The sequence below is a fragment of the Eurosta solidaginis genome, chromosome 5, assembly GCF_040869045.1.
Source record: "Eurosta solidaginis isolate ZX-2024a chromosome 5, ASM4086904v1, whole genome shotgun sequence".
NCBI lineage: Eukaryota > Metazoa > Arthropoda > Insecta > Diptera > Tephritidae > Eurosta > Eurosta solidaginis.
Window position 1 is genome coordinate 66,154,895 of NC_090323.1, and position 14,076 is coordinate 66,168,970.

Genomic DNA, 14,076 nt, shown 5'->3' on the forward strand with positions numbered 1-14,076 from the left:
TTGGGTATGCGGCCTGGCAACCTGACGTAATGAAACCCGTCGGGGGGTTGCCGTCGCGGAGACCAGAATATCTAGGAAAGTGGCACCGTCCATGGAAGGAGCTGCATTGGGCGGATGTCGCAAACATATATATTTTGTGCTGGCAAACGGTGCAAAGGGAGGTAGGGACTAAGAGTCTGTTTCCCTGACCTACACAATTGCTGCCGGAAAAGAGGGCGGAGAAGACGGGGGCAGGGGCTGATGCTCGGCATTGCTCCCGACTCTACTACGGAGATTGTAGGTATGAGTGGGAGCAGCCGTGTGTGTTGGTGGCGCCGTGGGGAGCGAGCAGCATAGGGTACTTTTTGTGGCTTGCTGAGCAGCGGGGCTGCTGGAAGGTAGCAGAAGGTTTTTTCCCGACCAAGGACGGTCATTTCAGTGTAACCCCATTTAATTTGTCAAAGTAACGATAGGGCCAGTTCTTTCTACTCTTTTTTTTGCTTTTACCGCGGTTTTACGGATCTATTTTTAGTGCCGACCAAATTATATCAGATTTTATATATAAATATGATAGGTATATAAGGGTTTTTCAAATGCAGTCCGCTCCTTACTTGTTTTATATCGGGCACTCTCTAGAATTTGGTGTATCGTGAAAGTATGATCAAATGTATACTTACGAGGATCGAATCCGGATTGATAAGACCAAATGAGTTTGTCGATTGTTGGCTTTAAGTCTTTGGTCTAAAGCGCTGGAAGGAATATCATATGACATATTAAGCGGTTTTGCTGCTGAGTTCGAATTTGGAGAAATTGTGTTTTGCACAAATAATATTATTCGCCACCTTATTTGAGTAGAGCCGTGGAAAATGCATCGCTTTCCGGCATTTTTTTATATTCAAGCCACGATATTACAATTCCGAATTCGTCATAGCCCGTTGATTTTTCCATCGTCAATTACCGGGCGATGGATTACCTTTTCCCCCTTTGCTGTTAAAAAATTTGGGCTAGTGTCTCCCCAATATGGTAGGTACGCCCTTTATATCTGTTATTAGCCCGCCAGTATTTTCTCTGCGTTATTTTATTTTATTATTTGCGTTATTCGCCGTGCATTCTGAGAGATTTTCCAGACATTACTCCTTTTAACCAGCATTTGATGATGTTATGCTATTGTATTAACGATAAAGAAACTCCCCGAAAGTTTTGGTGAGTGTTATCGATGTTAATGGTACTTTGCCGGATATTGATTCGGTACGCTCCGGTAACAAAGCACCATTAAACTACTAGACCGACCATTTTGGGGACGATGAATATGACTACATTAAACCTTCTAGGCCCCCACCGCCCAGTTCCGTGTGGAACTTGGGGTCGCCAGAACCTCGCTTGCTAAATATGTGTATGATACATTCATATTTGTAACCGGATTCCCCTCGCGTAGGTGAGGTCGACATTTGGGTTACGGAAGCTTTTAAGCTGTAAGCTTTGTATTGCGCTTATCAACCCCTTGATGTTCTGCTCACTCGTAACAACTTTACTTCCCTCTTTCTGACGTTGTGTCTCACTCCTAGTTTCGTTCCAGGTTAACAGTTGTATCGTATTTTTGCGTTAATCACTCAGAAATGTTAAAAGTGTGATGCAAATACCCGGAAATGTCTAATTTGTTAAATATAAAGTATATTTAAATTGTGTAAGGAAATCTGAAAGCATGAGGTTTGATTTTGAATTAGACAACAGACAAAGAGTCTAAACCTAACATCAATCGCACTGTTGGAATTATACAAAAACCTGAACTGTACTTATTGCGTTCCAATAGAATTTTGCTTGTACTTAGCTTAGTGAGCAATTATAAACATTTTAAGAACTATTAGTATTATTCAACTTAAAGTATGAAAGCAATATATAATCTTTTTTCTCCAACAACAAGCAACATGTAGTAGTTGTTATAAATCTAAACGCTTAAAACAAATTAATCATAAATAGAGTAAATTTAATAACAGAAAAATTACATACAACATAAACATTTCACTACAAAAGCACATACTTAAATCAAGGCGAATCTACCAATTCATCGTGCAGAAGAATGTCAAGGGAAATTTGTAATATAATCAAGAAGAAGCAATCAGCTGTTGGGTTAAAAACACCTGGTACTGAATTCGCCTTGACTTAATTATAACCTACTTATTCATATAATCCTTCAGTGAATTATTTTTCAATCGCTTGCATTTCTCGTGAAGGCGACTCTGCTATCCAGTATTATGGTGCATTTTTAAGTGTATTCTATTGAATATTCTTTGTCATTCTTTCACGTTTGTTAAGCATCAAATTTATCTTCTACAGCACAGTTCTGCTCGATTGATCATTTGCGACTCATTTCTTCTTTTTATTTCTGCCCAACGTGTTTTACTCTTCTTTGCAAAGTTATGGATCTTTTAATTTCATCCATAGAGTTATGACTGGACGCCCAGTGTAGATACACAATTGAATTTCAGGTAACATGATTGAAGAAAACTAAATATATAATATCTAATTGAAGTAAAGACATTTAATCCATCTTGAGTATCAACATCAATGGAATCGTCTTATTAATTGGCAGTAAAATATTGCCTAAGCTAATAAAAAAATCAATTCATCAATACTAATTCGCTTGCGTCAATTAAATCTTAAATTGTTTGTAATAACAAAAATTGTAGGAGGCTTCCAATGATGTGCGAATAAAGCACAAAAACTGCCTTTTTAACTTTAAGGTGTTTTTATTCCTCTTATTAGAGCAATTCTTTTCGTCACAATACCTATTAGATTCGCCTTCTTCATGGAATTTTTAGAAAACAAGTACACTAGATTGGTGATTTTAATTTGCTCTCAGTGAATTGGCTAAATATTTAAAGTCCATAAGGGCAATCCCGCTTAATTCATACAAATAATCAATTCTTTGTATTTCTATATTTAAGTGTAAAAATTAGATAAACTGAAATAAGCAAGAAAACAAATAGGAGCAGGATGGCCTATTGGTTAAGGCTACTGTAGCTTCACTGTGTGATTCTTGTTTCGAATCTCGGTGAAACCTTTTATAACTATATAAAAGTTCGCAATAAATTGCCTGATGATTCGGTTTTCGAAATGGTACCATCGCAATATGTCAGTAAATGTTCCTTTCTTCAGTTTCTCCTAAACAAAAATAAGAAATAAATATTAAATTATTATAAGCCGGTGTCCAGCTTACGAATTCTTAAATATTAAGTAGAAATATTTGCTAGCATATTGCGATGCTACTATTTCGGAAACCGCCACGTAATCATCATCAGACAATTTCGTAATATTTTAAAAGGTTTCACCGGTATTCCAACCATAGATAAGTCGCTGAAACTTGCATTTACCCAACAGAATCTTGCAGTTAAAAACGTTTTCGAAAAAATTCGAGACAATTTTGTAAAAACTCTGGAACTGGATTCAAACTGTAATTCGATTCGAAAACTGTCAAAATCAATTTTTTTCTAATCGAGTTATATAATAAAGGCCCAGTATGTAGGTAGTCTAGTCGTTTAACAGTTTGGTCGTTTAACAATTTCTAGTAACACTGTTCGTTCATTCAGCCTATATGAGGTACTCACGGACCGGCCAGTTCAACCTAATCTAACTTTGTAACCCAATCAATTGTAGTATAAAAATGTAAAAGGTATACCGGTGTCTCTCAAAATTTGCACTGAATTTTGATAATTTTTTATTCGTAAGGTTTTATCGATTTAGATTTTTTTCAATAACGTTTCTGAGATTGGTTGCATGGTCTTATTTATCAGATTCTTGGATTTTTTGAAACGTATAGGGCATTGATAAAAAAATAAATACTTGGCACGATTTACCTCCGAAGAGATTTAGGCCAAGCCAATTTTCCCTACAAATTGGCGGGACGGGGCCAATATATTTTTTGCTGACTGCAAACGGCATTTGCAAGGCAGAGAAGTTTTTACTGAGAAGCTCTTCATGCAGAAATACACTCGGCGTGTTTATTGAAAAACTTTGTTCTAAATTTTGATGTTATTTTACACCAGAGTTTAACCAAGAAATTCGGTGTGGTAGCAGGCTACTATTACACGACGGTGGCCGCCATAATTATTTTTTTTAGAATTTTATGCAGAAAGCGAGTTTTATTTGAACGATTTCTCTATAAAAATTAGCCCAAACAACAATTTGTACACTGTAATCTGTTTTTGTAAATAAAGCACACATACATATATATACATATTTAGGTCCAATTACATTTATTGGCTAAGTAGTGAGTGCTTCATAACTTTTTGCAATCAGAATGAAATAAAATGAATAAAACACTTGGCAATGCAAGAAATCTACTTATTTTTGCTAATAAATTACAAATCAACTTATAAGCTCAACATTTACTTTTTATAGATATATATATACATATATTTACTCCTTATTTATTTTCTCTCTTTACTTACAGCACACAAGTCCCAAGCTATGATATTGATGAATAGCGAGAGGCTGCGAAGGACGGGGTATTGCGAAAAGTTGAAACAACACAGATTTTCGGTTACTTACGAATTTTGTTGATTTGTTGATTTCGAGGATTGAAAGTTTTGGCCTCACGAATTCAGGGCAGAAGACGAAAATACGACAAAGAAATCGACAACGGCGACAACGAAGACAACAAGAACTACGAAGGCGCCAACATAATTTCCCTAACACCCTTACAAAAAGTCAACACAATCAAAATAAGTGAAAAAGTATACAATCAACAAAAAAAAAAAAAAAATAGAAAAGCAAACAAGAAATAAGAAGAGGAAGAGTGAGCAGCGGATTGTGTGGGTGAAAAGTTGAGCGTCTGAGGACAGCAAGGCAAAACTGTGGGGAATTGAGGGCGGACAAAGCTGACGACAGTAATAATAGTTGAATTGCGGCTGAGGAGAACTCAATTGCAGTTGACATCATTAGTAGTTATTGTTGTTGTTTGTTGGTTAGAGCACTAACAACAAAATCAAATAATCACAGCAAACGCTGAAACTGCAGTAACCAGACTAGAAGGAAGGACACACAAGAAGGCAGCTACTGATGCAATATCAGCAGCATATCAGCATAAAAAATGTTTTTGTAAAGAAAACAACAACAACTCCAACAATACACGCAACAATGTTGGTTACTAGAGCAACGACGACAGATGAGCAGCAGTCAAAGATCAAAGAATTAAATAGCCAAAGAAGTTAAGCTAAAGACACAAATTAGTAGAAGTTAAAATAATAGCAGCAGAATTAACAACAGATAAAAGCGGACGAAGCAGCGGTGGCGTCAAAAGAAAAAAAAAAAACAAAAAAATGCAACAGCGTCTGCAAGGACGAAAAGAAAACCGACAAGCAGCTGCACACAGTGAGCTTTAATAACAACAACTATAACAATCAAGTAAGCAAAAAAATTTGTGCAATATAACATTAACAAACAAATACGCAACTGCGGCGTCAACAGAGCACAGGATAATGCGCGCGGAGATATTCGAGCCGCAGCAACAGCGCCAAAAATGCACGGACGAACAATGTGCTGACAGTAAAAATAACAAAAAAGTCAATGAGTACAAGCAAGAAGATGTTGAGCAACAATCACACAAACAACAACATCATCATACACTCGTGCATAAATCAATGCAGTGGCTGCCACACATAAAACGTGACAAAAGGACATGTCAGTCAACATGGGGTGCACGCCGACGGACAGGAATCAAGTGGAAAATTATTATATCAACAATAATTTTGCTATTATGCCGCATAAGTGAGTACTGCACAAATCAAATATCCATATCTACACACAATTAAACAGAAGAAATTACAAAAAGAAAGAATTGAAAAGAAAATAAGTAAAGAAGTCTATGCTAGGGTGAAGTCGAGCATAATATACTCAATTATGCGTGATTCCACAACAATAAAATTGACGTATTACTTATTTAAACTGTGTAAGCAACTTTTTAGTGTGACTTAAAGCTTTTTCTTTTCTGAAAAGTTTTTTTTTACTTAAATAAATGGTAAATTCTTAATAGAAAATAACATAAATAGCTGACTCTCACAAGAGCGCTGTCAATCTATACATACATATATATAAAAACTGAAGGCTATTTTCATGTAGAGGATGGAGCCGTGTGTAGAAGTCCACGAAAGTTGGGAAAGTTTCTGACCGCCATTCACCTGGGAATGGCCAGAGCGATTCTTTTGCATGCGGTTCAAGCAGATCGCTACTGCCGGTCGCTTGCGGCCAAGTATCCTCTGGGTAACCGCTAAAAATCCGTTTAGCGGTGAGCTAATGTGAAAAGGCGACAACCTGGCTAGACCACTCTGACATAATCGGTTTAAGGGCTAGCCGGGGGAGATCTCATCGGCAGCGTCTGTACACCTCTAGGTGCGGCTGCAAGCGGGCGTCTGTCTTGGAGCAAGCGGCTCGCTATATAAACGTGCCAAGTAATATTTTCACCCCCGCTGAGCGGGTTGTGCGCTGGGCTTGGGGCCCGCTACGTAAAACCATACTCCAATGAAATATAACAACAAGCCTCGGATAAATACACTCTATTGACGACGACCATGGCAAATGTTTGAAGGTCAATGAATGAATGGGATTGGTGCAGATGTTCGGCTGGTTGATGTCCTTGTCAAAGTAAAAGCTGACATCACCGCCATCCAAGAAATGCGTTGGTCGAAGCAAGGAAGAAAAAAGATCAAAAATTGTGATATCTATTGGAGTGCCATACTAATAAGCGCAGTTGCGGCGTCGGATTCGTGGTGGGAGAGAGACTTTGTAGCCAAGTTCTGGCGTTCACAACTGTGGACGAACGTCTCGCCGCTATCCGAATAAAAGCAAAATGTTTTAATATATCATTCATCTGCGCCCATGCGCCGGCAGAGGAGGAAGACGATGAGGCGAAAGACACTTTTTATGAACAATTAGAACGCACATACGAGCGCTGCCCCGGTCACGATATAAAAGTCGTGCTTGGTGACTTTAACGCCAGGGTGGGCAAAGAAGGTGTTTTTTGGCCCTACAGTCGGAAAGTTCAGCCTACACAATGAAACTTCTCCTAACGGACTGAGGCTGATTGACTTTGCCGGTGCTCGAAACATGGTCATATCCAGCACGAGGTTCATGCATAAAAATATACATCAAGCTACATGGCTGTCTCCTGATCGAAATACTCGCAATCAGATCGATCACGTTGTGATAGACGGACGGCATGCCTCCAGTGTTTTAGATGTGCGCACGATCCGAGGACCTAACATCGACTCGGACCATTATCTCGTTGCAGCCAAAATACGCACCCGCCTCAACGCGGCTAAAACCAAGGAACAAAAAACACAAGGAAAGCTAGACGTCGAAAAGCTTCAATCACAACAGACTGCCAATGATTTCGCAACTCGTCCCTCACACCTGCTCTCTGAGAGCACAACTCATTCTGAAGGAATACAGGAGCAGTGGGAGCATATTTCCAAAGCACTTCGTACTGCGCCGAGGAAAAAATTGGTTAGCGGCGACCACGAAAAAACAACTGGTACGATGAAGAATGCCGCGTTGCAACTGAAAGGAAAGACGCTGTCTACAGGGCTACGTTAAAAGCGAGCGCGACAAGAGGAGTGTGTGAACCCTATCGTGAGTTGAAAAAAAGGAAGCGAGACGCCTTTTCAGGAAGAAAAAAGCAGAAGCAGAAAGGCGTGAGTGCGAAAAGCTTGAGCTGTTAACCACCAGGAATAACGCCCGAAAATTTTACTAAAAAAATACGGCGACAGACGGAAGGTTTTAAGACCGGGGCAAACTCCTGTAAAAACGAAAACGGCGACCTTGTAACTGATGTCCAGAGAGTGCTTAGATTATGGAGGGAACATTTCTCTGTTCTCCTAAATGGAGGAAGCAATTCACCGCGCAGAAATGAAGAACCCGATCCTGCAATCAATGATGATGGAATATATGTCTCCCCGCCCGATTATGACGAAGTTAGAATAGCAACAACCAAATTGAAAAACAACAAGGACGTGGGCGCTGATGGATTGCCTGCGGAGCTATTCAGTTACGGCGGCGAGGAGTTGGTAAGGCGCATGCAGCAGCTTTTTAGCAAAATATGGGCGGAAGAGTGTATTCCCGACGGTTGGAATCTAAGTGTTCTTTGCCCAGTCCACAAGAAGTGGGATACTGCAAAATGCACCAACTATCGTGGAATCAGCCTTCTTAACATCGCATATAAGATCCTTTCAAGTGTATTGTGGGAAAGATTGAAGCGCACCGTGAACTGGCTGATTGGACCTTATCAGTGCGGTGAAAAAAGAATCGACACATATCACCTCTTCGTCGACTTTAAAGCCGCCTTCGACAGCACGGAAAGGAGCTGCCTATATGTCGCGTGCAATTGAAAAGTAAAGTCCTCTCTCGGCGAACGAAAATCATACTCTACAAGTCACTTATCGTACCCGTCCTGCTATATGGGGCAGAAGCATGGACCATGACAACAGCAGATGAAGTGGCTTTGGGAGTGTTCGAGAGAAAAGTTCTTCGAAAGATTTATGGACCTTTACGCGATGGCGAGTACCGAAGAAGATTTAACGCATTAAAACGCAGAGGTAGAGGGTGGCCCCCACTCCGTTGGAAGGACCAGGTGGAAAACGATTTAAACTCCCTTGGTGTGACCAATTGGCGCCGGTTGGCGGAGCGAAAGAGCGACTGGCGCGCCTTGTTGGACAGCCATAACCGTTTAGACGGTTAAGCGCCAATTAAGTAAGTAAGTAATTTCCATGTAAAAGGTTGGAGCTCAAACCTGTGCGGAAATTTTTTACAAATATGCAGGATAGCTTCACAGAAACTCGTAGAGTATTCCTGTGAATCTTCTTTACGGGAAGTGCACCAGGGACCGATCTATTCGAACATATTTTATTCACAGCTCGATTTGCCTGAAATTTTGTTTTTAAGTAGCCCTTTACCTAGATGTATATTTACGACACCTTTTTTCCGGGAAGTGTGCCAGAGATCTATTCGAACAATTTCTATTCTTGGTCCGATTAGCCAAAATATTGGTATGTAGATATCTTTATGCCTAGATTAGTATTAACGACCCTTTTTTTTGGGAAGTGGGCCAGGGACCGATATATTCGAACGAATTCTATTCATAGCTCGATTTGCCTGAAATTTAGTATAGATTAGTATTTACGACACTTTTATCCCGGGCCAGGGACCGACTGGGACAGGGACTGGATCTGTGACTGAGGTTGAGCCTGTGACTGGTACTGGGACATAGACTGAGAATGGTACTTGGACTCGGACTGAGACTGTTACTGGGACTGGTAATAAGAGATGAAGAAGAATAATAAGAACTAGAGAAAAGAGGAAAGGAGAATGAAACTGAGAAAGAGATAGAGTAAGACGAAGATAGAAAGATAGGGATAGATGGAGAGGAAATGAAATGAGAGAAAATATGGAGAGGGAGAAAAAGACGCAGTGAAAGAGAAAGTAACAGGGAGGAGTGAATAAAACGATATGGAAAAGAGGGAGAGAGGCGGAGGGAGATCAAGATTACTTATTAAAAGTTATGCAGATAGACCAAAGTTAAGGCAGAACAACGTCTGCTGGGTCTGCTAGTAAATAATAAAATTTTAAAAATTCATTAGCAGCTGAATCGTTTATTATTAAGAAGGCATATGTCCACATTTGGGTAAAAAAAATTTTAAATGAAATATAGAGCTTAAATTAAGACCTATTTTTTGCCAAGACAATACATATCCACCTTTACCCTATTCGATTTTATAGGCTATATAATAGTGCGTTTATTTTTAAAAGGACTCATATCCTAGACTTGTGCTCCTTTAAACGCTTCAAACAAACAACTCTCTCATGTTTGTTTTAAAGTGATTACGTACCCAAGGAATACAATTATAGCGTTACATAATTTGGTTGTAATATCTAAATTTTTGAGTGGAGCTTGTTTTTTTTGTAAGTCGAACTACATGTTTTATTAAACCCGTCAATATAAGGTTGGGCGAGTAGATTTGAACTATTTAGAATGCCAGCCACAGCTGTGGATAACCATGCAGTACCGCAAGCCCATATCTAAAAGAAAATAATTCTGACAAAAGCTAATGTTGCAATGCGCTGTGTCTAATAACAATGCATTAATGCACATATATTCTTGTTTATTAGGGTGGTCCTTATAAATCAAACTAAACGAAAGGCGAACTCTTCTAAATTTAATTTAAATAGGAATTGTTTTCTATTTCATTCGCTTTTAATTTATACGACTGAAATACTGAGTTATTTACTTTCGTATCTTTGTATATCCCCACTCGTATGCGACGATTCGACTCCTGTATTTTATCTGATGCTCTGACTTTAATTGAAGTTGAAAAGTTTTAAACCACCCAACTTAACGTTCGCATACCTTTCTATTTATAAACTTTTACTATAAAAACGAAAAGCTTCACACCCAACGTCTGAAATATACATATGCATACTTAAATATTATATATTTATGCATGCTACTGTTTTCATAAGCGATACAATTTTTATAGAAAGATAGCAATTAATCCTTTGAATTTTGTTTTTGTAGGTATACACACTTACGTACATACGTGCATAAATGCGCTCCTAACCTTTTCTCACGTTGTTTTACTTTTCATTCAAGCTTTTCTATGGTGTAAGTTTCGTTTATGGATTTCAAAGAAAATTGTGTCAAACTGAAACTTTTGTTATCTTTTTTAATATTAAGAAGTGCTATCTCAAAGAGTGATAGAATTTTTGTTCACATATCGAAAGCATGTGATTGGAATTGTGCTTCGAATTGCTTAGAATATACTGCGGCTCATAACTATAGCACACATTTTTCTTCAGTGAACTAACTGGTGAGTAGTCTTTTTGATGCTCTTAGAAATAAAATTAAAAATATGGAAAGGTACAGCTATTCATCCTTACTCACTTGAGCCACTAATTTTTGGAATATCTCTCCTGAACTGAATTGACCGTTATAAAAAAGCAAAACACTTCCTACATTGTGATTATTACATCGTTATATAACTACAGCACTCAGTTCGAAAATTACTCTCTAAGGGAAAAATAGCTTCATAACGATCTTCTTCTGTTTTTTACGAATAAATCTAAGCCAAAATTGATAAAAATGCTACGTGGAACAAAATTAAATAAAAGAGAATGAGGCAAAATTTTGGTTTTGGAGGAATAAAATTGAAAAATTTTTTAAATTGCAAAAAATATTAATTGGGGTTGCAAAGTTGCGAGCAATTTTTTATCAAACACAACGGAAAAAGATTTTGGGGGTCCAAAACAAAAGCTCTCGGATCGCGAAACGCGAAAAAATAATAGCAAATGCCAGCAAGTCCTCGCAGAACTATTCAAGATTCTCGTGGAAGCGTGTAGTTAGAGTGTAGAAGCTTTGAAAAAGATAAATAAAAATCATGTATGCTAACCCAGCAGCTATTTTATGACTTAGCACTATTTCGGCATTCAAAACAAATTTTTTCTCCTGACTTAGCACTTTTTACTCAATATGTTTCCCCATCACTCCTACCTTTAGTAGCCAAAATAGGTGAAATTATGCGAACGTCAGTCTCATTGATACTAATCACTACTCCTGGGAATCCTGTTTCAGAGTAAAACACAATTTTTGCCGTTTGGGTTTTAATCCAATTCGCACAAATATGCTCCGCAATAATATCTAAAACCAGTCCAACACCAAAATCATTTCCACAGCATTTGATAGCTGCTATCAGCAAGGAATCTGAGTGTGGCGCATAATTTTAAAATAGGGGTAAAGCCTTCCCTCTAAAGCGTTTGCGGAAATGGTCCTTAATTGTCTTTAGTATTGAGCAAAATGTTTCCTTACAAATCTGCAAAATAACTTCATTTGAAGCCCATCATTTGTCATTTGAACATTTTCTTACTTGGTGCTTGGTAGTTCCAAGGGATTGGAACGGTCACGCGAATGTTTTTCGTATTCGCGACATATCAATCACCAACATATTCGCCATTATAAAATAGATTTAATATAATATCCGTTTTGCTTTTAATAACAAAATCACTTTTGCTAATGTTTAAATTTCTACCACAAATTGATCAGCTGTTCATTTATCTGTCAAATCATCACTTTCTTAGGTTGGCAACATCAATTAACTTCAACTGAAATAAGTTGTAATTCATAATACCAAACAGGAGTTGAGTTGTCTTAAAGTTGAATTGTTTTAATTACAACCCAACTAAGTTGAGTTGTTAACCGTAATAGGGGCATTATTGAAACTAGGTCAGCTTTATGAGCCGTACATTGAAATTAAAAAAATTGTAGCAGAAACCAATGTATGGAGGGCGTTTATAAAGCGACAAAATCTTTCACCACAAACTGCGCTGGACGCACTTCAAAGCTGAGACTAAACGTCATTTAATAACTTATTTCAATTGCTTAAAATTTTTGCAAGACTCCCCGTTTCCACTTCCTCATCAGAGCGTACATTTTCAACCCTTAAAAGATTAAAGACTTATATTCGCAATTCTACGGGACAGGTATTTGAAATATCACTACATTGCTTTATATAGATTTATACCTTAGCTTTTTTTCATTTCCCTGTAAGGAACCGGAGAATGACTTGACAATGTTGGCGATTCATCGCGATACACCGCAAGAAATTATTGAGATATTGAGTGTTAAGGAGCGAAGACTAAATTTCGTTTTATAACAAACAGAATTAAAGTTTTAAATAAAGCTTTTCAATTTAATTGAAATAAATGAATAATAACACAATTTTATAGAAATAATGCAAGTATGTCCCTTGAAGTAAACGATTTTGCATAAGTATATACATGTATGTATGTATATGATGGTAAGTATTGCTTATTTATAAAGAAATACACACAGATAGTAAACCTAGTTACTGTGTTTCTTAACCCTTTCGAACCTGAAAGCAACCTGCAGGAAAATTCCTGATTTATTGATTATTTTAGCTTTAGTATAGGCCTTAAAAGTAAAAAATTTTGAAGTGGAGTCTGTACCCCCTCCAGTGAGGTCTAGGGGGTGGGAAATATGTTTCCCATTCGGTGACGTATAGGTCCCGTTGGAACGGGAACAGGTTTATACTACATTTTTTTTAATTATTAAAAGTTAGAGAATGTCGGCAAGCTCTAAACTGGACATATTTATACCAACAAATAAACCCAATGGGACAATATACAAGACCGGACAGTTTTTAATGAGTTTAATTGGAAAATTAAGATTTTAGTTATAAGAAAACTTTTTCTGGGATGTATGTGTCCCAACAGGTCCGAAAGGGTTAATTTCTATTTAACTTAAAATAAATTATTAATCATCCCCCTTGGCAATCCTGGATACGCCACTGGCACAGAGTAGAGGAACAATTTAAAATATTACCGAAAATTCGGCGAAAGACGGAAGGTTTCAAACACGAGTCAAGCATCTGCCAGAACGAAAAGGGCGATCTGGCAACCAATGTTCAGGGAGTGTTCAGATTCTAAAGGAAAGTCCTCTACGTCTTCTTAAATAGAGAAATAGAGGCAGCGTTGAAGCACCTAGCGATGTTGCTACTGTTTCACCCGTTCTTCACAATAATTGCTACAGGGCATTCAACTGTTTGTACGGAACAAGTCGTACCATTTTTTCATTTTTAGGCCTTAACTAAAGAAAAACTATAAATTTTTTTGACGAAGTTTTTAGTTCACTAGGATTGTATGGTACATGTGTAAATAAAAACAGAAACCTGCTCTTGAAAAAAACATCCGCTTGTACAGGTTAGTGATTTCGAATGTATTGTGCCGTGGAAAATTTCTCAGTGAAAATTCATTTGCCTTACAAATGCAGTTCGGAGTCAGTGTAAAACATGTAGGAACAGTCCCAGCAATTTATAGGAAAAATTAAAAGGAGCACGACGTAAATTGGAAGAGATGCTAGGCCTAAATTGTTTTTGGAAATTTACTCCAGTTTACTTATATTCACAAACATATTCCAAGTACAGGTTTAGTCTATGTATAGAAATGAATTTTCTGTAATTTTTCACTTAAATAATATGAAGGAATAAAAAAATGCTTGTTAAGGAATTTTTGAGAATTATTTGATTTTTCAATTTT

At 37.7% G+C, this 14,076-nt stretch overlaps 1 protein-coding gene across 14 annotated transcripts in view; it reads left to right on the forward strand.

The window, feature by feature from the left end:
- gogo (golden goal) overlaps positions 1 to 14,076 on the forward strand; it is a 595,526-nt gene that overhangs the window by 395,764 nt on the left and 185,686 nt on the right. For all 14 annotated transcript variants that reach the window (XM_067791434.1, XM_067791433.1, XM_067791431.1 and 11 more), the window contains one exon: positions 4,430 to 5,745. In XM_067791434.1, the coding sequence (XP_067647535.1) occupies positions 5,457 to 5,745 (289 nt within the window). In that variant the 5' untranslated portion in view covers positions 4,430 to 5,456. The remainder of the gene's footprint in view (positions 1 to 4,429; positions 5,746 to 14,076) is intronic.